Source organism: Onychostruthus taczanowskii, unplaced genomic scaffold (genome assembly GCF_017590055.1).
Source record: "Onychostruthus taczanowskii isolate IOZ18803 unplaced genomic scaffold, ASM1759005v1 scaffold4, whole genome shotgun sequence".
In the NCBI taxonomy this organism is placed as follows: domain Eukaryota; kingdom Metazoa; phylum Chordata; class Aves; order Passeriformes; family Passeridae; genus Onychostruthus; species Onychostruthus taczanowskii.
Window position 1 is genome coordinate 20,360,919 of NW_024501459.1, and position 27,356 is coordinate 20,388,274.

Consider the following 27,356-nt stretch of genomic DNA (forward strand, 5'->3'; position numbering starts at 1 on the left):
ATGGCTTGGCGATTTAAGTCTGTCCTGCTGGACAGTGACAGTGAGCCCGGCTCACCTCTGCCATTTAAATGGCTTTCACTGGGTTTTTTGTTTGTTTGTTTGTTTGTAAGGAGCCAGAAATCACAATTGTTTGGGAACAAAGCAGGAATTTTATTTTTTTCTTCTTCATACATAATACCGTAAGTGTTGATATAAGCCCCACACTTAGTTTTTCCATGTGGACTACTGACCGCGCCGCTGCTGTGTCAGCTAAGAAACGACGGTCCCTGCTACTTGGCCAGCTTATTTCACGCTTTCCTCAGCGTTTTCCCCGACGGAGGCTCCCACCGGCCCGCCGCGGTGGCAGACACCGCATGAATCACCGGGGACTGTTTGCCTTGGCCCGCGGGTCCTGCGCGCGGGGAATGGGATTTCCATTCCCCGACGTTTCCCTTGGTCGGCTTCCCTGGAAGGCAGCGGCCCGGGGAGCACGGCGCCGGCCGGGGAAGGATGCGCTGAGCCGCCAGACAGAAATCACACCGCTTTTCTCTAGCAGGAACTCACGGCCCCCATCAGGGAGAGCCCGCGCGGCCCGAGCAGGCGCTGCTCCCGGGGCTGCGGGAGCTCCCCTCGCCGCCCGCCCCAGCGCAGGGACAGCTCTGGCACGGAGGAACCAGCAGCGGGGCCGAGGTGCGCGGGGCGGCGGGGCCGGGCCGGGGCCACCGCGGCCGGGAGCCCAGAGGGGTCGGGAGCCCTGTCCCTGACGGGGCTGGCGGGAGGAAGCGGGTCCCGCGTCCTCCGGGACCAGGCGGGAACGCCTGGGACCGACAGCCCGTATCCCGCAAGAGCCGTCGATTCCCTCTTTTTCCTCCCGGCAGGCGTGAGGGAGCGGGAGAAGAGCCCGGGTCCCATACACGGGCCAGGCAGGAAGGAGTGGGACGGCACGTCGTACCCCGCAGCGGGGCAAGAGTGAAGAACCGCGTCCCTGACGGCAGAGGCGGCTGAGGAGAGAGGAACGCGGCTCTCCGCGGCTCCTCCCGCGGCGGCTCTGGAGGTCTGGGCAGGACAGCCGGTGTCTCCATAGCGGGACTCCCCGCTTTCCCTCCCCTCAGCTGAGCCGGGCTCCTGCCGCCGGGGACGGGGCCGGCGGGAGGCGGCTGCTCCCGAGGGGCGGGCGGGGGAGCGCCGTCCGGGGCCGCGCCGAGGGGAGGAGGCTCCGCGCTCGCTCCCGGCCGCCGCCGCTGCCGCGCCGAGCGGAGCGGCCCCGCCAGCCCCTCAGGTAAGCCCGGCTCTGCCGCCTGCCCTGCCCCGCCTCGTCTCGCCTCTCCCGCCCGCCAGGCGGGTCCGCGGCGCTCCGCCCGGGGACACCGCACCCCGGCGCGGCTCGGCATCGCTGCCATCTCCCGAGTCTCTGCACTGCCGGCGGCCACCCCGCCCCAGGGCCCCGGCGCGGCGGAGGAACGGGGGGCTGCAGCGCGGGCGGCGGGGGCCCGGCGGGGAGCGGGAGGCCGAGGCGAGGGGCCGCGGCCGCGCCTGCGGCTGGGTTGGATGTTCGCTTGCTGGGTCCCGCTGGAGCGGTTTGCTGCTCGTGGTACAGCCCGCAGGAGAGGGCTTCCCTTTCCTTTGGACCGCGTCGGTCTGGGCAAACTTAATTAATCCTCCTCCGCGTGCATGCCGCAGTAACTCATTTAACAGCGCCGTAAGGAACCCCCCGCAGTGTGTTGTAAGACCAGTGTAGCATCGGAACCGAACTTTGCTTCGAAACGTGTTCGAGAGTAGCCTGCAGGTGTCTTTACCAGCTTGCAGCAGAGCGGGCCGGGGCTTCTCCCCGTGCCAGGGCACAGCCCACGGCAGCTCTGCGCTGCAGGGTCACCCGGGACGTGCAGGGTAGGAGAGGCTGCCCGGGCTTCCTGAGAGCCCTGCGTTTGCTGGGGTGCAAGGAGTGAGGGGCGGTTTGCTGAATGTAACTACTTACCCTGGAAACTACTGAGGTGGTGCTCATTAATCTGGCAAAAATCATCATGGCATCTTTAAGGACCATGTATTCCTGCTTCAGAAGACAGTTCTTTCTGTGTTGAACTGGCGTCTATCACTGCTAAATTGTAGAATATTGTTGACTGAGAGAGAAGAATGCAACCTGCTGATTTATGTAATAATTCCTAAGTGCTTGGGTTTGCTTGTGGGACCATTGTTCTAGAGGTGAGTGATCCTGACTGAGGTCTGAAAAGGTGACGTGTTACATGTTATAGCTGCGTTTCTGTCAAACAGCTGACTACTTCAGAAGAAACTATCAAAGTGTATTCCATCAAAAATTCTCCTTAAATCAAGAGCTGAATAAAATACACATATGGTTTTTCCATTAAATCCTACAAAATCTACAAAATAGTTTTGGAGTGTTATGCTTTTCATGTAGATGTCTCAGCTTTAAGCACGAGATTTTCTAAACTTTTCCTCATGTAATTTATATCCCTGTGATATTCATCAAATTAAATTTGATTTATTTTATATCTTCAGAAAATGCAGCACTCAGTTACACAAAGCTGCCATTAAGATCCTTAATCCTGCACTCAATATTCACACCTAATTACTTTATGTGAGTCTCTCCATTGACTTCATTGGGATTTCTCATGAACAAGGGAATGCACATTCTGCTGTGTATGAGCTGGGGCTCAGGGACCCAGCTGTGATGGTAAAAGATGTTTTAGTCAGTCCAGGCAAACAGAAAGGCTGATCAGATCTAAATACTCTCTCATGACTTATAAACCATCTCCATAGGAAGGTAAAACAGTAAGCACTATTTAATTGTATTGTGGGTATCATTAACAAGCTCTTTTTATACAATGTACTCATTGTTAGTGTTTTCATTATGAGCAAAGAGTGTTTGGAATGGAGTGAGTTTAATCCCCAAATTATTTGTTTACAGTGGTGTTGGTACTGGGTCAGTGTGACTTTGCAAATAAATTTCAGAACCGCTGTATCCTTTTTTCCCCCCAAACCTTTCTGTTTGCAGTTAAGTCTGCTGTGGCTTGTGACTACTTCAGAGACAAAACTAAGCAGCTTATATGTGTATAATATGTCATATAATATATACTTTCATTTAAATACCTACTGTGCATGGTAAAAGTGAATTTTCTCAGTTTTCCCATGCTACTTTTCTGGGCATGTTGTGGAAACTGTGATGTCTAGATGAGATTCAGTACCAGAAAGTGCAAATGAGCCTTTCTCAAAAGAACAAGATAATGAAAAGGTCTATTGTCCAAGTGGCAACAGAAGAAAATCATGGCATGGAGATTGATGCTGTCATAAAATAAGAATTCTCACTGCTAGAGCTTGGTGTCTGACCACTGGAAACTATGCAGAGTAAGCCATACTATGGGTGTACTGTTCTATAGCACCACCATTAACTTTTATTTGGTGAGAATTTACTGAAATGGTCCTCAGCTTCACCTCTGAGCAGAGGTTGGACCTGATGGCTTACAGAGGTCCTTTCTGACCTAAATAATTCTATCATTATATGATTTAGTAGTTATTCATTTTATAACAGTGACATCAGGAAGTCTGTATGTCATTCAGACAGATGACTTTAAATTAAGCAACAGATCCCTTAGTCTTCTTCATTTCATTAGAGCTGTATAAAATTAAATTATATATGTAGTACATATACTCTAAGCCCATTAAATAGCAAAGTCTGTTGTGTAGAAGTCCCACTGTGTTTACATCTTGACAATAAAATTGAATGCTGGTCTCTGCTCTTTCTGATATGCTGTATATTTCGGTGTCTGAACTCATCAATTCATGTGTGTGCTTATCTGGCCTTTGTGCTTGGATAGGCAAGTTGTCCTTTCCCCATTCCCAGCACTTTTTGGACAGCTTCCAGAATGTGGTTGCCCTCCTGTATCCTGGAGCACCTTTGGTTATGCTCTGCACGTGGGTATCATGTACAGGGTTGGGTCTGTGGGCATATTTGGCTGATTACCAAATGTCATTCACCTCCCCTTCTAGGAACTGCTCTGTAATGCATTTTGGGTCTTCCCTGTACTGTTTCAAAATCAAAGTTAATTTACTCCACTGTCACATTTGATTTTATTAGTCCAAGTTACAGCTCCGCTGTGGGATTTTCGGCAGCGGCTGGAATAAATAGCTACTGGTGGAGATTCAGCCGCAGCCCAATTCCTATGCAAGGCAGGGGCATCTCTCAGTACAGAGAGCACTGGAATATCCTTCTAGCTGCCAAGGTAGGGATATGTGCTGGTTGAGGAGGACTGTATGGAAGCAGAGGAGACAAAGGTGGAAGACTTTGTGAGTCTGTGGTTGTCACCCTGTCCTCACTACTATGCGGACGTGTCTGGAGCAGACATTGCTATCACATGCTAGGATTGTGTCCCACTGCAGACACAAAACAACCTGTGGCATGAAGCTTCATGGATCCATGCAAAGAATTTGTCCCAATCTTCTCACACTGGAGTACACAACTTCTGGTCCTAAATCCACTGCAGATTCAGGTTACTCATACTGTCTGGACACTCATTATTTCAGATTGATACAAGACTGATGTTGCCAAGTCAACAGTTCATTTTGTTATTGTGGTGGCTTGCTGTGCTACTGTGAAAGCTGTTTGTAATTGGGTTGGCTGTTTCAGAATACACCAGAATTGCTAATTGACTTTCAGATAATGAGCTTCCCAGATTTATCTCATACTACTGACAGCACGAATGGCCCAAGGTAGCCTCTTAAAAGGAGCTAAAAAACTTGTTTTAACAAGTGAGTACTGCTCTGATGCTTTGCAGGACGCGGTGCAGGTTTGGGTTCATGGACATCTAGGTTCATGGGCACCTAGTGCCTGCCCTCAGGGTTGAACAGCATGTGAGGAATTTACAAACTTACAGCACCTGAAACTTCGTTTCTTCTTGGTGATTTAACTCTATTGGTGAAATGTAGTTGATAGTCCTGATTTGGAATGGGTGTCTACCTTTCCTGTGCTGCTAAGCCTAGTGAAGCCTTCCTTATGCAGCAAGGAGTTACAGAAAATGCAGTCTATCTTTTGGTGAAACAGGGTGACAGTAGATTGCTCCTTTCTAATGATGAAGGCAAGATGGTTCTTCTCACTGATGTGCTAAATATCACCATCCCAGTTGTGGCTACCTGCCCCCACACAACACCTGCATGGATAGGGACATTATATATATATATATATATATATATATATATATATATGATTTATAATGATGTTTTGTGATTTTGGACTCTGTGGGCCTCTATAGCCCTTTTTTAGAACTGGAAAATGCCTGTGTCAGCAACTGGTCCAGAAAGACAGAGGAAATTACTAATACTCTGTGTCCTGATGCCCATGCTACACAGTGATTTTAATGAGTAGTGAACTAGAAATGCGTGTGCTGGCTTGTGGAGAGTGAAGTACTTTGGAATATATTGTAACTGATAGTTAAAAGGGCTTTACAGTGCCTGCAGCCCTTTTTTTTTTTAATTTCTGAGATGGTGGGATTGAGAAAGAGGTATTTTGTGGCTTTCATGTTATAAGACCTCATTTATTTTTCCAACTAACTCACCATGTTTGCTAAATTGGGGAAACAGACTGATTTTATTGACTCACATAGATTGCTTGCAGTTCATTTACCTTCAGTGAAAGTTTTTGATTTGATCAGATCACAGTTTCCTGTTACCTTAAAAATGGGGAGATAATAAAGAATGCTGAAAGAACTTCAGAATGGTTCTCTTCTATGAACTTGTGTTCTTTATAACTTAAAAACACTGAAGTTAGGTCTGATGGAAGCTTAATGAGAGTAAATGAATGTCTCTTTTAACTGTGAAACAAGAAAAAGGCAACCTCTGTCTTGCTAATAGCTGTTGCTCTGGTGCTTTTTTGTCTTCTCTTCCTCTCCCATCTATGATGAGAAATTATACAGGGTTCAAGAGAGGAGATACTATTTGCAGGTGTTGGTGTTCCACGTAACTATTGAGTATTTCCCCTTCTGTGTATTGTGCCAGTTTTGTTGGTAGCTGGAGAAGGTAGAGAGGCAGGGATTTGTGGAATTTATGTTTCTGATTTATCCTTGGAAGGAAACTTGTACTACAAGACAAGGAGGGAGACCATACAGAGGAGGAGAAGGTATGAGCTGAAACATATTACTTGTTTTCCAATTTGTTTTTCAGCATGATCTGCTCAGCAAAGACAGGTACGCTTTAAGGTACTTGAGTGAAAAAAAGGTGATCTTTCAGGCCAGTGAGGGGTTTTCTGCTTCTCTCTAAAATAAATTTTCCTGAAGTGTGGTAAGAGGTGGGAGAACACTGACTTTGACGTAAGCCACAGAGCATCTCTTTTCCCTTGATATTATTTAAGAGTTATCACAGTGAAGAGGACAAATATTTAACCTGCAACAGGCAATGGAGAAGGTCACTGATTTATTACCACTGACACTGAATATTCAATAATGTCTGTTCAAAACAGCCATCAGTCCTTTACAAGGAGAATTTCATGGAAAGATATTTGAAAGCATAAAAACAGGCTTGTATTGTTTCACTGCTGTCCAACAAAGGAAATAGGTATTTTAAAGATGAAATCTCAATTTTATTTATTAGCGTTCCTACACTGTGGTTCATGAAACTCCATAACAGTGCATCAGAAAAATTACTCTGATGCATGGGTATATGGCTAAGCTAACACAGGTAAAATTGGTAAGAACACACCATGGCAATATTCAGCTCTTGACTAGCAGCCAGTTAGGGAATGAGGGAAGCCTTAAAAGAACAGAGAGCCTGTCTGTTTATTTGCCATCTTCTGGGAGACTCTCCTCTTTTATACTAAACTTCTTCTAGACAGCTGCAGATATGGCCAGCAGCCACCACCAGATTGTACCTCTGTGAGCAGCAGTTGTCTCTTCTCTGTTAGCAGCTTCTTCACATGTCCAGCACAGCGAGATTGTACCTCTGTGAGCAGCAGTTGTCTCTTCTCTGTTAGCACAGCACTGTGCTGCACTGAGTGCTCCAAGGCTGCTGTGAAAGCCTCACTCTTCTTCCTCTCTCTGTGGGTAGAGGAGTGGAGCAGTGAAAGCTGGTGAATCTGGTGCTCAACCTGGTAAAGCCCCATGGACTGGCAAGCCTCCTCTTGCTGGGTATTTTTTTTGTTGTTGTTATTGTTGGGTTTGTTGTTGTTGTTGTTGTTGTTTTTGGTTTTTCGAGCTGTTCAGGATGTTTGTCTTGCAGTGATTTGCTTTTGGGTCTGCCATGGGGAGTTGGTTCCCAATAGTATAGTGCTGACAGCTGGAATCAAAGTGCCCAAAATATATTCACCAGATAGCCACAAAAATATGACTTTGTAAGTTTGGTACTTTGGGAATGTGTTCTCAGCTGGTAGAGCAAGGGTTACCCAACAGTGGGGAGATACAGAGGGCTGTGGCAGAAGGGCTTAGCCTGCTGGAAAAATGAGGTGTTAAATACCAAATGTGGTGCAGTAAACACCATCCAGCTTCTAGAGTGAAGACAGGAGACCTTGCAGAAGGCCCTGAAGATAAACAGAGAACCATGGGAGGACTGTATGAGGAGCAGCCATGCAACCACAATACAGACTGGTCATGTTAAAGCAGCAGTGGACACAAATATGTAGCTGGAACTAGAGCAAAGCACACAAGTCCAGGCTGTCATCACCCCACGAAAGCAGCACAGAAGCTTTCAGTGTGGATGAAGGGGTGACAGCAGGCTTGGATCAGTGCATGGTATCACATATACAGCCTTTGGCTTTGGCGTTTTTTGTTTTTTCCTTCTCACATTTTTATTTTAGATTATATGTTGTTGTTGTTTTTTTTTTTTTTTTTGAAGATGAGGCAACTGAACCTCTTCGCTGTTAATTATAGCTTCTGTTTGAAACAGTATTTTAGAACACAGTTTGTGAGAGTAGGAGTGTGTTCCTAGTAGATTTTATTTTAGCAAGAGTAGGATCCTTTTTGGTGGATCTCTTAATAGATTTATTTTCTGATTATCAGACTAGAGATATTGAGATACTGAGATCTGAGGATCTAAAGTTTCTGAATCCAGAGTACTATTGAACAAAATGTTATTCAGTGGTTCTGTTTCTTTAGTACTCCAACTTTACTTTTCAGAGGGATTGGTAAAAATTACACTAAATTGAAAATATTTAATGTATTCCAGAATTCAATGACAGCTAATGAATGATTATGGAGACAACTCAGTTTATAGGGTCAGGTAATTATATATTTGTATGCTATGTAAACATTTTCCTCACAGAATTCAAAGACTTCAAATCACAACAAACACTTTTTTCTCTTATTTCTGGAGTTGTACTTGGTTCTTTAATGTGCCATCAGCCACAGCTAAAATGGCTTTTTTTAGAGTTTAGTGCCATCTTCACAGCTGTTTAGGGTGAATAGAAAGGAGGAATGAGTTAGGCCTCTGATAAGTTGTTAAGAACCAGAAAGCCCTCTTGAGCATTCTGTTCATACCTAGTTCCTGTAACAGCCTTGCAACAAGGATATTTCTCTATTCTCTAACCCTGACAGCATGGCTTCTGATTTCCTGAAACATCAGTGCTAGAGCTGGCGTGTGTCCGTGAGGTCCATTTGCCTCGTGTGCTGAATGAGCAGGCCTGAGTGAGAGGAGACCCCGGCACAGCCCTGTCTGTGTTGATGTTCTGAGGAGTGAAGAGATACCTGGGACTGGTGATCTCCAGATTTAACAACTGTTGCCTCCAGCAAAACATAGTCCCATTTCCAGTGGTGTGTGTTGTTTCCAGTGTTCATCTGTTTCTGACTAGAACACTGGAAAAACTCTAGCAATAATACCATCCAGATGCCCACAAATTTAATTATTTTGTGGCCATTTTTATAAACACCAGCTATTTCCATCTCTTTCCTAGATCAAATGTCCTTGAATCATGTATTGCCCATTACTGGATGATATTGAACACTGAAGTAAGGTTGGGCATTTTGAGTGCAAAGACTCATTTTGGCGTATGCACCAGAATGTTGTGTCTGCATTTTGGGCTGCTGAGTAGGATACACACAAGGGAAAATAGATTGATGATCAAAAAAATACATTATGTGCAATGGTTGTGTGGGAAAGACTGAAAAATGATGAATAAAATATCTTTATTAGAGAGAAAATAGTTATTCAGAATTTTCCTTTCTGCCAGTGAATAGCTTATGGTGGGAAAGAAAATGAATTATCTTTCAGAACTGAAGCATTTAGGTGCCTTCTGTTCCTTATCTTGTTAGGTTTAGGGCCCTGTTAAAATTGTTTTCAAGTCTTAGTTACTTCACCAAGAATAACTGTTAAAATTTTCACTGCTTCAGAAGTTCCACTCAGATTCAGTTAAAACAGTTCTTTGTTATGAGAGTGGGTAGCTCTATCCATGTCTTGCACACCTAGGGGAGCTCTTTACTAAGTTTCATTGTATCACCCACTCCAAGACTGAATCCAGCTCCTGTGGGATGCTCTCAACCATGACAATAAAGGTTTGGGGGAGCGTAGAAGGAGCCTCTGTCTGAGGAAGACACCAATGGGGAGCACAGCCAGAAAGTTAGTCTCTAGCATGTCAGTTTTCTGTTTGTGGCAGAGTTAGCCATGGATTTTCATTATGCATTAACAGGTTCCTGGTCAGGAATCATCTCTTAATGTAGGAATTTTGGCTGTCAATTTGTTCTTCTGTATGCTAAAATTGCTCCAGAACCTATGGCAAACTCCTTTCCAGTCCCCAGGAGTCTATTCTTACAAGCAAGATTAATCTTGCACTGGTATCTTCATGTTAGCAACCATGGACTGTCTTCTGAAAAGTAAGCATGAGTTGTCACCAGTTCACTGAAATATATTTTCTTCTTTCTTTTTTAATTATCCAAGATTTTCTGAAGCAAGAAATCTTCAGACTACAGGAACTTGTGAAAAAAATTGCAAAGGAGCACTGAGTGGAGTAACCAAAATATATTTGTGTCCTCCTCAAACCTGTTTCTGCTGACAGGCTGAGTGATACAAACTTCCTTTTCTTGCTTTAAAAATACTTGATTGTTATAAATTGTTGTCAATGTTGACTATGGACTTCAACTAACAATACTTAGAAAGGTATACAGGGACTGCCAACTGCTGTTATTGTGTAAACCTTATTTCTTAAAGTTGTAGGTATTATTCGGTGCCCGTGCGTCTGCATGTTTGTATGTGATGGAAGGGAAGCAATGCTGCTGGGTGACTGATGTCTTCTGCTGCTTCTTTTTATGTAATCAAAGAACTTACCTCCTTTTCTCCTCTTGCAGTGTTACATCCTTGCACGTCCCCCTGTTTCATGAAGATGAAGAAAATGATTGCATGTTTCCTTCTGCTATTTGCACACACTCTGCTTTCCACTGTCATGGCAAAGGATCTCCCCGGAAGACATTTCACCCGCAGAAGGGATGTTAACACACAATCTCTACTGGGTAAGTTGCACACAAAATACCCTAAACACCACTACCAAAACCTGTCTCAAGTACAAATCATAAAAGGCATAAGCAGCTGGCCAAACCTTGGCTGATTTAGTCTATAACAAAAAGGAGATTTTCATTTGCCAGCAGTGATAAAGTTTGTTGACGAGGTAGCAGCTGTTGAAAGAAGTTTTTTACTTTTGGGGTACCAGATTTATTTCATGTATGTGATATTAAATAAATATTTGCTACTGGACTGTTTGCTTGAAAAAAAAGAAACAACTTTATTTTCAGTATTTAGAGGAAATACATGCTGGTCCATGGAGGTTCTGTCAAATGAGCCTTTTACCATGCTGGAAAGTTTTACCCATCTGCATGTGTGTAATGTGCATAAAGATGATTGAATAGAAATCTGTGGCTATTGAAATGAGGCTTGTCATTACATTACTTGATGCTAATCCCTTTATTTTGTCAGATTTATTTATAATGAGTAATTTTTTATAATGAGGTAATTTTTTCCTCTTTTGCCAAAAATCTTAGGACAGGGTGTATCAGTTTCAGCTTGTGGGCTGTCATGTTTTAAAACATAAGGTTCATCTCTCTATTGTTGGACATCACTTGTGTATCACAGTCAACTTTTTAGTTTCCTCACAGTTTGTGACTTAGAATAACTGTCTATTGCTAATTGTTTAAAGTAATTGTCAGGTTATGAAAACACAGCATGGATGGGGTTTGGACACAGCCTATCATTAGGGATTAATGATTTCCATCAGTAGTAGATGTCATCAGATACCTCTCTCCAGCCACTGGGAGATGGTAAGTGGACTCCATAAAGGTCACCTAACCCATGAACATGAGGAATGTGAAATGTCCTGCAGAAGATACATTGGGAAGAAAGAAAGAATATGGGAGAATGGGTGACAGAGAGGAGTGCAGCAAGTTTTATCAGTGAAATGCTTTGTCTAAATAAAACGTAATCCTTTAAATGATGTAAAACTCCATAAAGTACCATTCACAGTCTGTTAACCTAAAAACATTGGTTTTCAATTCCAATAGGACAAATTAAAACAAAGTATAACAGATTTCCATTTCTTATTAATCTTCCGCAAAACTAATAGACACAGTCCTGAAACACTTGGGGTTCTGCTGAAAGCTGAAAACCACAGCTCTGGAGATCTAATTCTTAAGAAACCATGGATGTAGGACAACAAAGAGAAATATCCACATTCACACCTTACTTAACAAGAATCTCAAACTTTCTAAAATCCTAAATTCTTAAATGTGATTATATAGGAGCTCTTCCTGAATATTTTAGGATTTAGCAAATACCCTAAGTGAACTTATTACTTTAAGAAATAAACTGTCCATCTCTGCAGAAAATGAATGCAGAGGCAAGGTGTTATGTGGAGAAAGTGTCACATTTCTCAGTTGCCATTTTCCTTGTGATTTTTAAAAATTCCTTTTATAACCTCTCTTTCAAATTTAAATAGTGGAAAATATATAAAGGGGTGTAGCACTCAGTATAAATCAAAACATATGGATTAAATTATTTATTTCTTCTTTCAAAAGCCAAGAGATTTCTGGTCCCTGCATTTGGAAACCACTGGATCCCTACTCAGTTTGGCATGTGCAGGATGCAAACAGTTCTGGCTAAAGGAACCTCTTCAAGACATTAAATGATGCAAAAAACTTGGAACATTCTCTGAGCCAGCCTATAAAAGTACGTGGCAGTTTGGAGTCAGACTCTTGGGCCTTGCACTCTGTTTCAAGAAATTAGGTCACCTGCTGATGTGCAGCAATGTATAGAAACAGCGGCGTGGTAAAAGCATGCCTCTCTGTAAAGAACAGAATGTGTAAAGTGCCACTGTGCTGGAAAGTTGAGTGTTCCATAAATGGCATGAGAAAGAACAGGGCCAAAACATGATCTCCATGACATCAAGTAATAGACTTAATAAAATCACTCCAGAATTCCAGCAATTTAACAGGGATTAGAAGTTGTCACATTCTATGTAGTATGCATTTAATAAGTAGTGGTAGTGATGACAATTGCTGCAGTTGTGTAAAGACTTGCTTGGCAGGCAAAATGGAGCAAAATAGCTGCAAAGAACCAACGGGTACCTGGAAAAGTAATAAAATCTAAGGTTAGGGGTTGGATTTTTTTGGATGGAAGTCTCTTTTTCAGGACTAAAATGAAAGTTTATGCTATGTAAGTATAGCAGTATTAAAATACTTTTATTCCTTTTTTCTTCTTTTCACCATTTTTAAAACAAAAGTGTATTGCTGTGATAACTATTTACTGGTAAAATACAGTGGTGTCCAAGTACAGAAGTAAAAGTCATTGTTCTAGGAGACTGACAAGTTAAATAAGTAAAATAGAATGGATGAAAAATTCTGTGGAATTGTCCATATAGAGAAAAAAGTTCTTTGAGATCCAGGTTTAGGAGGATTTAATTTTTCATCAGCCATGCACTAATAATTCATAGATTTCTTAATAGTCTTGTTAGGTCTAATTTCCTATACATTTTAGCAAAGTCTTCTGGAGGAATGAACTGTGTCTGAAAAGATATATATTTTTCTTATTCAGCAATTTTTCAACTAAATCTCAATGCACATTGTTTTAATTTGGCAGGTCTTTGCATTGCTTATTGCTGTTTGAAATTATTATTGCTATAGCTAGTAATTTCTGTGAAAGAGCTGAAATATTTTGTTCAAGGATCTATTGGAAATAGAGTTTTAGGAACTCTCACTATATGGCCCTTGAAAGCCAAACTGCTTTGCAGGTTTTTCTTTTATTAAACACTGAGTCAGGCTTCCAAATATAAAAAACTTGTCAATTCTGCCAAATTAATTAACTTTTAACATTTTCTTAAGTCTTTCTTGCAACATATTAGGTACGCATGTATTTCAAGTAATAAAATAATTTGTATTATGTTGCTGAAAGATGCTGTTCTCGTGCAGGTATATTTATGTTTTAAATAATTGTTTCCATGGTTGTGCAGGATCTTGTGAAACAACAGAAGGATGTAAGATGTCAGTTTCTCTTTCCTGTAGCAGATAAGAGTCACCTTTCCCCTTGTCTGACATATGAACTAGATTTTGCTTTCTTTTTCCCTTCAACAGTACTTTGATCCAGAGTTTGGATCAAATTTGACTTATCCTGATTTGTGAAAGGAAAATAATAGATTGTTATTTTCTAAAGAAAAGCAGTGATATACTTGCTATATGGTTACAAAGATGACTAATCTGTTAGATTAGCTGATTCCCTTGAAGTCCAATGAAATGGACTTCTGCACCTAAACAGACTGATGAAGAGCAAGGTCAGTTGTCCAGAGTGGTGATTTTCCATGTTTGCAAGGCCAGTGAGAGGTCTACAACACCCTTCAGCAGGTTTCATGTCTAGAAGCAACGTGCATCCAGTCCTTGTAGATCCAAGACGTAGTAGTGCCTTTTTGGTATTTGAAGTTATGAGGTTTTTTTCTGAAGCAGATTTGGGACTTAGGCCCTACTGCATCTTAATAATTTATTACAAAACAAAGCAAATCAAAATTCCCACACTGTAAAAAAAAACCCCACAAGTGTTTGTGTTTGCTTTTTTTCTTGATGAACTCTGTTCTAGTAAACTGGGCATGTATTTCATTTCATATGGGCATACTTCTTTGGAAAGATCTGAAGTAAATGCAGGAAAGCTGTAGTGAATACAGTAAAAGCTAGAATGTAGAATACTATTCTAAACAATAATATTCTTTCTGTTCCTTAGGAATAAGAAACATGCAGCTACATGATTTTGAAAATAACTGTTTAAGGAGAAAAGTTAATTTAGGGGGCATTCCTTTAGATATTACATGATACCAGAAGAAACAACAAAAAATTAACGGATACTGCGCAAAATTAAAACAGGGGAAAGGAGGCCAAGAAGGAAGTGTACTTGGCTCCTGTTCAGTGGAAGCTGCTGCAAAAGCAAATGCCTCTCTCTGCATTAAATTATATTTTGCAACAAAATATACAATGATTTGTCTCTTGCTTGTATATGTATGACTCCACTAATAATATGAAGTGAAGTAATAGGAACTATGTGGAACACTCACTAAGTTTGTGAATCACTTGCTACAGCCAGTTAAAATTAATCCAAGGATTCTTATCTCCAACCCAGTTCTTAAACTTGAATGTATGTAACTTTAGGTCTTAAGACATTATCAGGTTAAACATTCTGAGTTATTTTAGCAGCAAATCAGGAGGGAAAGCATGTGACAGAAGTGAGCCCAACCCATCATGCTTCTGTGGAGTGCAGATAAGATTCCTGTTTAATTTTGGTTTAATTCATTGTATATTTATACAGTAAGAGCTTACCAGAGATCTCTAAATTCTGCTAACGTGGACTGTTGAGCCAATGTGGGATGCTTTCTGCTGTAAGGAGCTAATTCACAGCCTCAGCCTATGTGTGTGTTATTTCTTCACACAAATGCAAGCCTGACAAGTTTTATGTCCTCAGACATAATCCTGTCAGAAAGTAGAATTATTGTAACTGAAGTCTGTACTGCAATTGAAATGCGAACTATGTCACAGTTAACTATATGTGTTAGACATACTGTACTGGGGGAGATGAAAACTCTTCCATGCACCAGATGAAGGCAGGAAGTGGTTGCAAATTATATCCTTTGAATTACCACATAAGTAGTTAAAATTCAAGCAAAATCCTAGCCAAGTTTTTGTAAGGATACAGGGTAATCAAATACCTATCCATTTATTTACCTCTCAGTTTTCTGTTCAAAACATGATATTGCCATATAAATAGAAACACGTTATGTTTGGAAAGAAAGCAAACAAAGCATTTTACAGCCTGCAAAATCACCTGGTTTTTCCTTCTGAGGTGTGTAGATACGTACTGCAATCATTGTGCTGCAAGGCAATATTAGCAATGGTGTGTTTTGCTTCTCAGTAGTGCTTGTTTCAATAGCTGAGAGGCCGTCCATGAACTTTATGCTAACTCTCATCTTAATCTCTCAGCTGTTGGCCTCTCCCCCACAGTAGCTGCTTTTTCAGATTCTGGGGTTTATGCACAGTAGAATACCCTCTCTCTGTGGATTTGGGGCTTGGTAGCCTGGTTTCTGCTAAGGCTGTGCCTCCCCAGCCCCTCACAGAGATCCCAGCATCTGAGAAAGAGAGATGTGATCAGCAACCATATCCCTGCCCAGCCAGTTGTTCCTGCAGCAGCTGTTATCCCTTAAACAGCCCCAGCTAATGAGCCATGAGGACTAGCTGGGACCGTGACAGACCTCAGGGATTTTTGTCCTAATCTGAGTATGCTCATCTGTAGCCAATTATCATGGAGATCCGAAAGTTTGGATTTTGGTCTGTGCTAGCAGTTTTTAACCACAGAACAACATTCTGCTTGCCAACTCTTGTATTTAGTATTCATTATTAGTTTTCATGTATCAAAATCACATTCACTTTTAAGTCACCTATGGGGTATTTCTGTAATTTAAATTATATGGAATATAATTTGATTTCCAGCATCACAACAAATTGGATTGTATTTCTTTAATGTGTATTCCCTCTAACAAAGCCTTTTCCCTCTTCCCTCCTTCCTCCCTTCTTTCTTTGTTTTGTTTTCTTATTCTTTTAATTTGCCCCTCCCCCACCCTTTTTTTCCTCTTTTCCTTTTTTCTAAAGGTAATTTGTAATATTTCCACAGGATGAAAGAATATCTGCTGTTACAGAAAAAAACTTGAGTCATGAACTAAACATCAAATGATCTTTGTATTTCTGAATTTGTTTGTTACAGCCCCCACAAATTACTGTGAAATACCATTTCTGTTTGAAAAAGTTTTCCTTGACAATTATTCAGTGAGGAATATTACTGTGAGTAAAAAAAACTGTTGTTATGAGTATATTCTCAAGGAGCTCAAAGCCTCCTCTGTGTATTATATCTTGAAGAAAAAATCAGGCCAAAAGAAAGAATACTGACATTTCAGCAGTGTGCTGGTTTTGACTTCATTTTGAGCATTTTGCCTTCTTAATTTAAAAAGTACATATGTACAAAATTAATTTGAAAATCATGGAAACAGTATTTGCATGACTTCAAGAACATCTCATTTTATAGGCATGAATGGGTATTCAGACACTGTTGTGGATGAGGACAACATGCTTCAAATTGCTTTGGAACCTTGAAGACACCATCTCATTTAAGTACTGTTGAAAGGAAGAACTGCTGGTTCACCAGTAGACCTGATGTCCCACATGTTTTGGGAGACAGGGGGAATGGTATACAGCACTATTCCCTCATGCTGTTTCTGAATTTGTTCTGGAAAAGAATCTAATACTTAGACCGTTACCAATAGATAGAAAAATGTGGTTTCAGGTCAGCTGATCAATGAGTAATGTTGAGGTTGCTAACAGCTTTCCCTGTAAACAAAGACATGGGCAACTTTAAAAAAAAAGTATTGATAGAAGTTCTTAAAATGTTAAGCTAATATCCTGAAAGCAGGACACCACAAACTCGGTAAGGTCACATTTTTTTCCTCTAGATTGTCTATGCTGCTACTAACAATTGTTTACTTTCTATATCCATTCTCTCTCTTTAATAATTTCTGTGTCACCAACAGCACCCTAAGTAGCTCAGGCAAGATGGGAGTCTCAGATCTTGAAGCAGAAAGATAAAAAGATCACCTTCTCCCATACAATCACCTTTTTCATGTTGGTTGTGATTTGATGTTTTACAGGTGAGTGCAGGAAAAGACAGTCACAGAGTAAGTGCTTCCAGGCTGGCTGTGGGAGCAGGATGCAAAGTAGCATTACTGTGTGTACCATGAGTTTCTTCATCGTGGCTCAGAAAATGAATTCCTCATCTCTCATGGGCGTAAGCTATCCTTAGCTGAGAGCACATGACATTTGTTTCTGTCAGAAAAGTGGTGGGTAGATTTTCATGTTGCCATGTGCATGGGGATATCAGGATACTTTATCCTTCTGTGCAGGTGTTCCACTGCCTGCAAGGAAAACAACCTGCTCCCTGGTCCTCCTGACCGTGAAAGCAGGTTTGACTCCTGTCAGGAGACCCAATAGTTTCTGTCTCAGAGCAGCTGAAATATGCAGAAAGAACTAAGAAACTTGAGACTATCCTTACACCATACTTTGGCTTCATACCAGAGAGCCACCAGTATAGGTAAAGAAATGAAGAAATACTATGAGTCAGTTCTGGGACTTTGGATGTAGAGAGACTTAGTGTTAATAATGACCTTGTTATTTTGAAAAGTGTGACAGAGAAGGAATAGAAATAGTGAGGTGAAATGAGAACAAAGTAATATACTACTTTAGTCACTGCAGTGACTAATAATGAAGCATTTGCATGTAGAAGGAAATGGAAATCTCTGGACAAGAGCCTCCTGCTGTATAGTTGTCCCAGAAATTTTGGAAGTTCAGAAAAGATTTTGTCAGAGGCAATAAAGAAATGTCTGGAGGCTGTGTTCCATTTAGAGATTGTTCCCAGATGAAGAAATTTGTAAGGAAAAATGGGTGAACTGCCAAACTCATAATGAATGTTTGGGTTAGGGCCATAGGCCTGTGTCTTTGGGGAAAGATTCACAGTGAGGATAGGGCCAGAAAGTACAGGGGCAGGTCTTGGATCCATGGCCTGTCCCAGAGCTGGGAAGCGGTGGCATCACCTGCAGAACCAAGTGTAGCATGTATGTGGGCTAGGAAAGGGGTATTGAGCAGTTTCTAATGTTTACTTTAGGAACTAGATATGATTATATCTGAAATGTGCCATACCATACTTTGTCCATCTTTGAAAGAAAATGAAAAAAACCTAAAAGGAGTGGAAGCTAACTTACTCAAAATGTCTCACTAGGGACAGAAGTGCTTGGAATAAGTCCTCTTCTTCATTTATTCTTTGCAACAATCACAATCACAAAATGTGTTTCCCAAAGCATTTTGCACTCGGTATGTTTATGAATGAATTGGAAATTTGGCTATTATTTACTTGTATAATTTTATGACAAGAAGATTAAACATTCTTGATGACCTAGGAAATCTTTTGAAATTGTGTGAGAACATGTCAAACACAATGTTTCTAGCTGGATATTTAGCCAGGGAAAACCAGAATTATGGACTTCAATAAAAAAATATTTGACACCCAGGAAATTCATACATCTTTTAACAAATTTTGTAGAAGTTACGGAGAGATTTACAAGGAAAGAAGTTGTAAAAAGAAGACAGGCATGAGGGAAAATTAAATAATAAGATGGTAAAGAAAGAAGAGACATTTAGGAAGAAGTTGTAAAATATACTAACAAGGAGAAGAGTTTTCTCCTCCTTTTATTTACTTTTGAGTAAAGGCTTGTTCTGTTAGTCAAGGATAAAATCTAAAAATACAGCTGGTGTTATTGCTGTCAGTGTCACAGGGCACGTAATTATTGCATATGCATTACTGGAGGTAAGCTCAGAAACGCAAAACATTAAAATTACCATTAAAGACTGCTCAGGCAATAATTATTCTATGATCTCATTTTTTCTTAACTCTTTTTGTTTGAATTGTCATACTCTATAACATCTTAATGGAGCTAATATTTACTTGTTATAAATTACTTTTTCAATGTGTGAACTTTGTTGTAGTGTTTACCAAACTGAGCTGCTCTCCTTTTGCTTTGCATACAACAATAGCCTTCTTTAACATTTGTCCATTTTCATCTATTAGGATAAAACCAAATAAGTAATATCTAAATTAAGAAAAAGAAAAGAAAATTACTAAGGAGTCATAAAGATGTGGGACAGTACCAGAAAATAACTAACTCATTTTTAAACAAGCAGTTTTTTCAAGACAACCAACTTGCAAAACTTTTGAAAAATGACCATCTAAAACACTAGTCTTTGAATGTATTCAGTTTGAATATGCCCATATGGAAATGTTTGAGGAAATGAAACAGTGCTGGACACATTCTTGGGCACTGGACCTCCACCATTATTGTTGCTGTTAAATGGCTGGAGCTGTCTCTGGCCCACAGTGACTAGCAATCACCATGTGTGGTTCAGAAGGTACAGAGAACAATCCCTACAGGGATTATTCCCAGGAGACCTCTTGCATGCAGCCACTGTGTTTGAGCAGGATGGTGAGTTTAACACTGTGGATGGAGCCAGCTGGCCTCTGAGCTTAGCTGGTACCTTGGACTGCTCTCTGGCACTGACACCAGTGGTACAACGTGGTCTGCTTCTGTGCTGGGGGATACCCTGAGCTCACAGACCAGTTCTGTCCACAGAGGATGATCCCTGGCTCATGCTGCTTCCTATATCATGTCTGAGGACTGCTTGAGAAAATGTGAACTGTCCTCAGACAACAGTATCAGGAACTATTCTAATGATTTAACAGTCTAGAGAAGTCAATTCAAATGCCCAAGAAAGCTCCCTAGTGCTACTTTTATTGTATTAAGGGAATGTAACATTAGTGAAAAATGAGAGGATAGAAACATGCTCTCAGACACAGACCCTGGATGGGTGAGCAAAATCAAAGCACTGTGAGCTTTGTCAAAGCCAAAACAGGCTGAGCATTATTTGCCTTGAGAAAGGAATAAAAGGAAACCTGCAGTCATCAGATAAAATGATTTAACTAAATTATCAGCTTTAGAGGAAATTAAGATGCTCAATATTTTAGGGTTTTTTCTGTATCTCTCAGTAATTGGATCCTAGCTGGATTTTTCCTAGTAGAACTGAAATTTCGTTGCATTGTTAGTTTTCCAAAGGTGGCATCACTGTAGCTGTCATTTAGTGGATATTGAGTAGAGAAGGACAACATATTTACACTGACTTGATCTTTCCTTCTGTCTTTGTCTTCCCTCTTCTGGCTTCCTCTTTGGAAAACACAACCCACACTGAGGGGTTTTTAACTTTTGTGTTGGTAGTGAAAGACCTCTGCTGACTTAGAAGTAGGTTTATGGATGAGTAGCTCTTTTCAGTGAGTACATCAATTTTCATAAGAGTGAAAGGGAATTACTTTTGGTTATGAAGATGTTTGCCAAAGGACAGCTGGTCAGAGGAAGAGATTATAGTTTATAGGACAAACAGAGGAGCATGTAACTGCTAAAAAGCTATCACTGGAAATTTATCTGAGGGGATGAGTGTTTAGATCTGTCAGTCATTACTGCTGATTGCCACTCCTCAAAATACCACCAAGCTGGATTTTTTATCTGTAGAAAAGTTACATATTATTTTTCACTGAGCCCAAGTTAAATCAACTTTAATAATTACAGAGTTTTAAAAAACAAATCATACCAAATCAAAAGACATAGATTTTAAATACATCTTAATTTGGAAATGTTTGGTATTTCTATAGATAGAACTTTACTGGTCAAAGTAGTTTTGAAAAACACTGTGTTTCATTCAGCTTAATAGATTTTTCCAAAGTAATTCAGCACAATGTGGTGTGTTTCTGTCCACCAAAGCTCTCCAGGCTTTTTCCCACCAAGATTCATTCCAGACTTCAGAACAGATGAATGAGTCTCTTCAGACTGGGATCTAAATCTTTATATTCCAGTTAAAAGGATTCAGCACCATGGCTGTAGTTCTGATTTGTTTTCACAGAATCACAGAGTGGACAAGGTTGGAAGGGAGCACAGAGGGTCATCTGGTCCAGCCTCCCTGCTCAAGCAGGGCCATCCCAGAGCACATGGCACAGGATTGGGTCCGGATGCTTCTTGAATATCTCCAGTGAGGGAGACTCCACCACCTCTCTGGGCAGCCTGTTCCAGTGCACCCACACAAATAAAGAAGTTTTTCCTTATGGTCAGGTGGAACTTCTTGTGCATCAATTTCTGCCCATTGCCTCTTGCACTATTGCTTGGCACCACCGTGAAGAGCCTGGTCCATCCTCTTGACAGCCTCCCTTCAGAGACTGTTAGACATTGATGAGGTCGCTTCTGTGTTGTCTCTTCTCAAGGCTGTACAGGCCCAGCTCCCTCAGCCTTTCCTTATAACAGAGATGCTGCAGTCCCCTCATGATCTTTGCAGCCCTCCTCTGGACCCACTCCAGCAGCTCCATGTTTGTCTTGTCCTGAGGAGCCCAGAACTGGACACAGCACTCCAGATGTGACCTCACTTGGGCTGAGCAGAGGGCAAGATCACCTCCCTGGACCTGCTGGCAATGCTCTTTCTAGTGCACCCCAGGATACCTCTGGCCTTATTGGCCACAAGAACGCAGTGCCAGTTCATGGACATTTCAGTGTCCTCCAGGACACCCAGGTCCTTCTCTGCAGAGCTGTTTCCAGCAGGTCACCCCCGTCCTGTACTGGTGCAGGTTGTTCCTCCGCAGGTGCAGGATCCTGCATTCACCTCTGTTGATTTTCAGATGGTTCCTCTCTGCCCATCTCTGCAGCCTGCCGAGGTCATTCTCAAGGGCTGCACAGCACTCTGGGGTATCGGCTACTCCTCCCAGCTTTGTGTTGTCAGGGAACTTGCTGAGGAAGCCTCTGCCCCTTCACCCAAGTTATTGGTAAAAAGTTAAACAATACTGGGACCAGTACTGATCCTTGGGGGACACCACCACCATAGTGACAGGCCTCTAACTAGACCCTGTGCAACCCCCAGGGATCTGCTGTTCAGCCAGTTCTCAAACCACCTCTCTGTCCACTCACACAGTCCACACGTCCTGAGTTTGCCTGAGAGGATTTTGTAAGAGACAGCATTGAAAGCCTTGCTGAACAAGGTAGACAATATCCACTGCTCTCCTCTCATCCATCCAGGCAGAGGTTTCATCATAGAAACTGGTCTAGCTCAACATAGTTGAGCTGGTCAAGCATGATTTATCTTTAGTGAATCAGTGCTGAAATGTTTTAAGGGAAATAAAATAGCATCCATTTTACCCTTCCCTCTTATCTGTCCTTCCCCTCATATGCACACACATATTCTTAACCTTTTTTTCTGTAATTATCCTTCTTTCCTCTTGGTCTGCTCCCACAAATCATAAGGCTAAGAAATCATAATAAGAAATGCTAAGGCATTATCTTTGCGTTGCTGGAATCATTCATGTTATATTAGTAAAGATAATTTGTAATTTTTTATATATAAGTTAATTAAGATAACAAGGTGGAAAATAGTTATGTGAGGATATCTGTATCCCATTAGAACTGGAATTTTGTTTCTGCTCAGCTTGGCTTATATTCAACCTGCTCTGATTTTGAAAGAATAAGCAACCCAAGCATATTCCTACGCTTATGAATAAAGCTGTACTGTACACTGCACATGAATAAATCCAGGCAGTCATTTTTATTGTCATTAAAGAGCATTTTATTCTATGCCAAAAAATGTTCTTGGTAATCTATGAAAGAGGCTTCTGAGTTAACGAGTGAAAACAAGCATCTTTCTCACCCCCTGCCTTGGCAGAAGTGCCTGGTGAGTGTTCGTCAGCAGTCACAAGCAAATTTGTTTCAAGGACAGTCTACAGAGAGACGTTTTTCCAATTGAGTCTTTGATTGGCCCACTTGTACTAGTGCAGTGTGGCATGACCTTTGATTGTACAGTCAGACACTACTTTTCCACCAAACCTTTGCCTCATTCACTGTACAAGATGGACGACAGTGCGCTGGGAATTGAATTGCATTTGGCAATACAGGGGGCTACTGATTAGGGGTGTATCATCTTAGTAAAATGAGGATGCCACTGCAGTCTGATGAGCATTCTTTCCATCTTTAATCTTTCAAGCCAAGTATACAAACACAACTAACTACTTCACAGGTTTATTCATAGCTACAGGAATTTAAGAAGAGGAGCAGACACAATGACTGAAGCCATAGGTATATCTGACCCTATCTTCTGTCTTTGACAGAGGTCAAAAGTAGATGTATGTGGAATAATTTAAGGAGAAGAAAATGCAACCTGCAGTTATTCCCTGAACTGCAATGCTTTTGTGACACAGGGATTTCCTAATTTGGAGGAGTCTTTAGTATACACATTAAACCTCTGTTGATTTCTTTTCATCAGTATCCCATCAACGTCCTTTTAATAGTTTTCCATATGCTGTCTTCTTCTGTGGCAAGTCTGATAGCTCAACTCACAGGCTTACCTCAAGCCTGTCATGTGCTGGCTTCCTTTGAAGGGTCAGTCTCTATCTATTCTCATCATGCAACTCATGCATGTGTCTCATATTTCTTATATTCTTTCAGAGAGGTATGCTGAGCAGAAACCAGAGGATATACCCACAGTCCCAGAAAGCTCTTAGCGTGCCTAGAAGACAGCCAGCCTTCACTTCTGCTGCTATCCCTAATAGATTGGCTTGCCCATCTGTGCCATAGTCAGATATAGACATACTCTGTCTGTAATATTTCTGTTTCAGTGACTCTTGGGGAAAAAAGGCTTCTGATAGCTAACACAGATTTCAGGGAGTGTTCAGTATGAGTGTTTTTTTGGCTGAGTAGAGTGCCACTGCAGACAACAGGATTTTCTCTCTGATGCAACCATATAATTTCTCTGTGATGCTGAGCTAGTCCAATACATGAAACTTTCCCCAGATGGGTATTAATTAGATGTTTGAAATCATGACATTTGATTTGTAGAACTGCTGAGCATTCCCAGCTGCAATTGACATCATTGAGAACAGTACTTTGTACATGCAAAGTGCTGCTTAGCGCCAACTTCCTTGAAAAATCAGTCCCTTCACATCTCTTACCAGTCAGTGCAATTAACAGATGCTTTTGACATGTATTTCTTTGTGTTGTTGTCTCTGTTTTTAATGAAACACTTATATCTTGTCACAGTATTATATCCTTGTCACAGTATTAGATTTCTAAATTCTCAGGCCCTGCCACACAAAGCATCACAGTGCAGCCCACTTAAATAGTTAACTGTCATTCAGAGAGGATTTCCACCCTTGCATGGGAAATGAGGTCAAAATCTCAACAATGACACAACAGGGTAACGCACAAGTACCTGAAGAGTGACATTTGACAGGGGCATGTAGTGGTAGGACAGGAAGGAATGAACTAATAAACTAAAAGAGGCCAGGTTTAGATTAGATATAGGGAAGAAGTTCTTTACTCAAACAGGTTGCCCAGAGAAGTTGTGAATGTCCCATCCCTGGCAGTGTTTAAGGCCAGGTTGGATGGGGCTTTGAGAAACCTGGTCTAGTGGAAGGTGTCCCTGCTTATGGCAGGGGACTTGAACTACATAATCTTTAATGTCCTTTCCAACCCAATCTCTGTGTGATTCTATCTCACCATTCCGCTGCCATTACGCATTCTGGGCGCTTAACCTCACACACACATACAAAAAAACCCCCATATAATGATCAAGTATCAGGCAGTCTTTGTTATTTACTGGAGAACAAATTTATATTGCCCCAAGTAGTCTTAATTGTGGTATGTCCTATTTTTCCTGAATTTTCACAGCACTTGTCAGAATGTTTGTTTAGACAGTAAACCTGAACCTGTTTGCCTTTTGAAATTGTAAAGTTGTTTCTTTTTTTTTTCATTTTCCTTGTAGAAAACTCTTGCAACAACAAACGTCTGGACCTTGTTTTCATCATTGACAGCTCTCGCAGTGTGAGTCATTATGACTTTGAAAAAGTGAAGGAGTTCATTTTGACCATCTTGCAGTTTCTGGACATCAGCCCTGATGCCACGCACGTGGGTCTGATTCAGTACGGCAGCACTGTCAAGCAGGAGTTTTCACTGAAGACCTTCAGGCGGAAGCAGGACATCGAAAGAGCCGTGAAGAGGATGATGCACCTGGCCACTGGCACCATGACTGGACTGGCTCTGCAGTATGCAGTGAACATTGCATTTTCAGAGACAGAGGGGGCTCGACCTCTGAGGCAGAATGTGCCCCGAATTATCATGATAGTGACAGATGGGAGACCTCAAGATCCTGTGGCAGAGATTGCTGCTAAAGCACGTAACTCAGGAATCCTAATTTTTGCTATTGGAGTGGGAAGAGTGGATATGAACACTCTGAAGTCCATTGGGAGTGAACCACATGAAGAACACGTGTTTCTCGTTGCTAATTTCAGTCAGATTGAAACACTGACCTCTGCCTTCCAGACTAAACTTTGTGGTAAGATTTTTATCTATAGATTTGAATATATAGATGAAAGTGAAACAGAAAAAATATGCATTATAATTAAACTTTTTTTTTTTTACATGAAACCTTATCTGTTAGAACTGATGTATTGAAGGGAGATTAGCCAAACAACATCCAGAATAGCAGTCACACATGTGGGGAAAACTCATGCTGCTGTTAAGTGCCATAAAATGTGATTTAAGTGCTTGTGGTCATAAGCAGTTAGGCAAACACACGTATCATGATTTTCCTGTTTATTGCATAATAGCAATAAATTTATGATCTCTGCTATTTGAATATTAGATAAGTCTTTTCATCTCTTCTTTTTAAGTGTGATCTCCCTTAGTAGTGAAACTTTAAACTGCTGAACAGTCTTTCAGTTATTTAAATAGTCTTGAGAATCCCTGGATTTCTCTTTCAAAGGTTACATACTAATTATATGCAAAGAATCATTTCTGTATATGCCTTGTGACTGAAGTGAAACACAGACTTAGCAGGTTTTGTATTCTATTTTTAATACAGGAAGTTAGGAAAAGCCGTTACAGTGACATTATTCATTCATACAATAAGGTAAATATTCTAATAGGCATTAACTTACAGCAGAGATATCACTTCCATCTGTAATTCCCTGATAAGGAATTACCTTTTGCAAATATTATGGCATTTGTAATTAATTTTATTTTAATCTGTGTGCTTAGTAGACTTTTTTATTTATTCCTGAGATAAATAGGAAAGTATTTCATACAAATTTGGCATTAAGCTGATGTATTTTCACTAGAATTCAGAAAAAGAATGCATGGTAAGATTAAATGGTCACTCATGTCTAGGGCTGCTTTTGCCAGAAAAGAACTGCAGCTTATTGTAAGGATAGTCTGGAAAATTTTCCTTTCTTGATCTTTTCCAAAATTGTTTCAAAGAGCAGCTGAACTGTCTCAGCACAAAACACCAGCGCAGACATTCATCAGATAATAGATTTTTTTTCCCATTTCTTCCTTGCTGTATTATTAGCTGGCATAGTAGAATATATTTAAAAACCAAGAAAGAGTAAACTAATCATGGATTGAGAGTTTAAATGGAATGAACAGCAAATGCTGATTTTTTAGATTGTGTTTTAGAAACAAATCCAGTACAAATACCATTTACTTGGTTGGGACTTTTTTCTGACTGGGCAGTGTCCAACAAATTCATTGAAGTTTTTTAGCTCACTTTTATTCAAAATTATGTGTTCCTCAGTAAAGCCATCCCCCCCCACCGCCCACTGCTGATGGAGGACTATGGAGGTGACAAGGGTAGCAGTTGCCTCCTGCTTCCAGGGAATGCCTCCACAGGATTTGCTGGGCTGAGAGTTCAAAGTGAGATCCTAAGACATGTTTACAGACCCAGGTTCAACAGAGAATTTAAGCTGTTAGATTCATACGGATTTCAACATAAGGTACTAAATTGGAGATAGGATCCATAACACTTTATTTGCTCTTGATTGTGAAGCAGCATTCAGCTTGATGAATTTCAAGAGAGTAATCATAGCCTCTGCTTCCTAGAGCACCTACATTCCTCCAGGAAATGTGGTTAGTTTAAGTCCTCCCAGGTGTGGACCCAGAGGCAGTATCATTGTAGCTGAGTGGAACATCTGGACACCTTGTTTCTTTGCTAAAGCAATTGAAGGCACCCTTCTGGTCCAGTCTTCTGGAATGCTGTCTGCTGTGCTTCATGCTGTGGGAAAAGACCTTGGCCCCTGAGCTGTCCTTGTGTCTGAATCACCCTTATGTCTGTGGAAATGTGTCTTCATGGTTCCTGTGATGACAAGAGAAAACCATGGCCAAATGGTGAAGCTCTGTGGGGAATACAAGCCAAATTAACCACTATTACTACTGGATGGGGGAGACTACTAAGTACCCAGGACCTGTATTCTCAGAAGAATCCCTGTAA

At 41.2% G+C, this 27,356-nt stretch overlaps 1 protein-coding gene across 4 annotated transcripts in view; it reads left to right on the forward strand.

Annotated features, from left to right (window-relative positions):
• Positions 1-896: 896 nt before the first annotated feature.
• Positions 897-27,356, forward strand: part of MATN2 (matrilin 2) — a 68,665-nt gene continuing 42,205 nt past the window's right edge. For 3 of the 4 annotated variants that reach the window (XM_041413051.1, XM_041413054.1, XM_041413053.1), the window contains exons 1-3: positions 1,211-1,258; positions 10,251-10,412; positions 24,855-25,424. In XM_041413051.1, the coding sequence (XP_041268985.1) occupies positions 10,280-10,412; positions 24,855-25,424 (703 nt within the window). In that variant the 5' untranslated portion in view covers positions 1,211-1,258; positions 10,251-10,279. Of the gene's footprint in view, positions 1,034-1,210; positions 1,259-10,250; positions 10,413-24,854; positions 25,425-27,356 lie in introns of those variants that run through there. The other variant, XM_041413052.1, reaches the window with a different exon arrangement.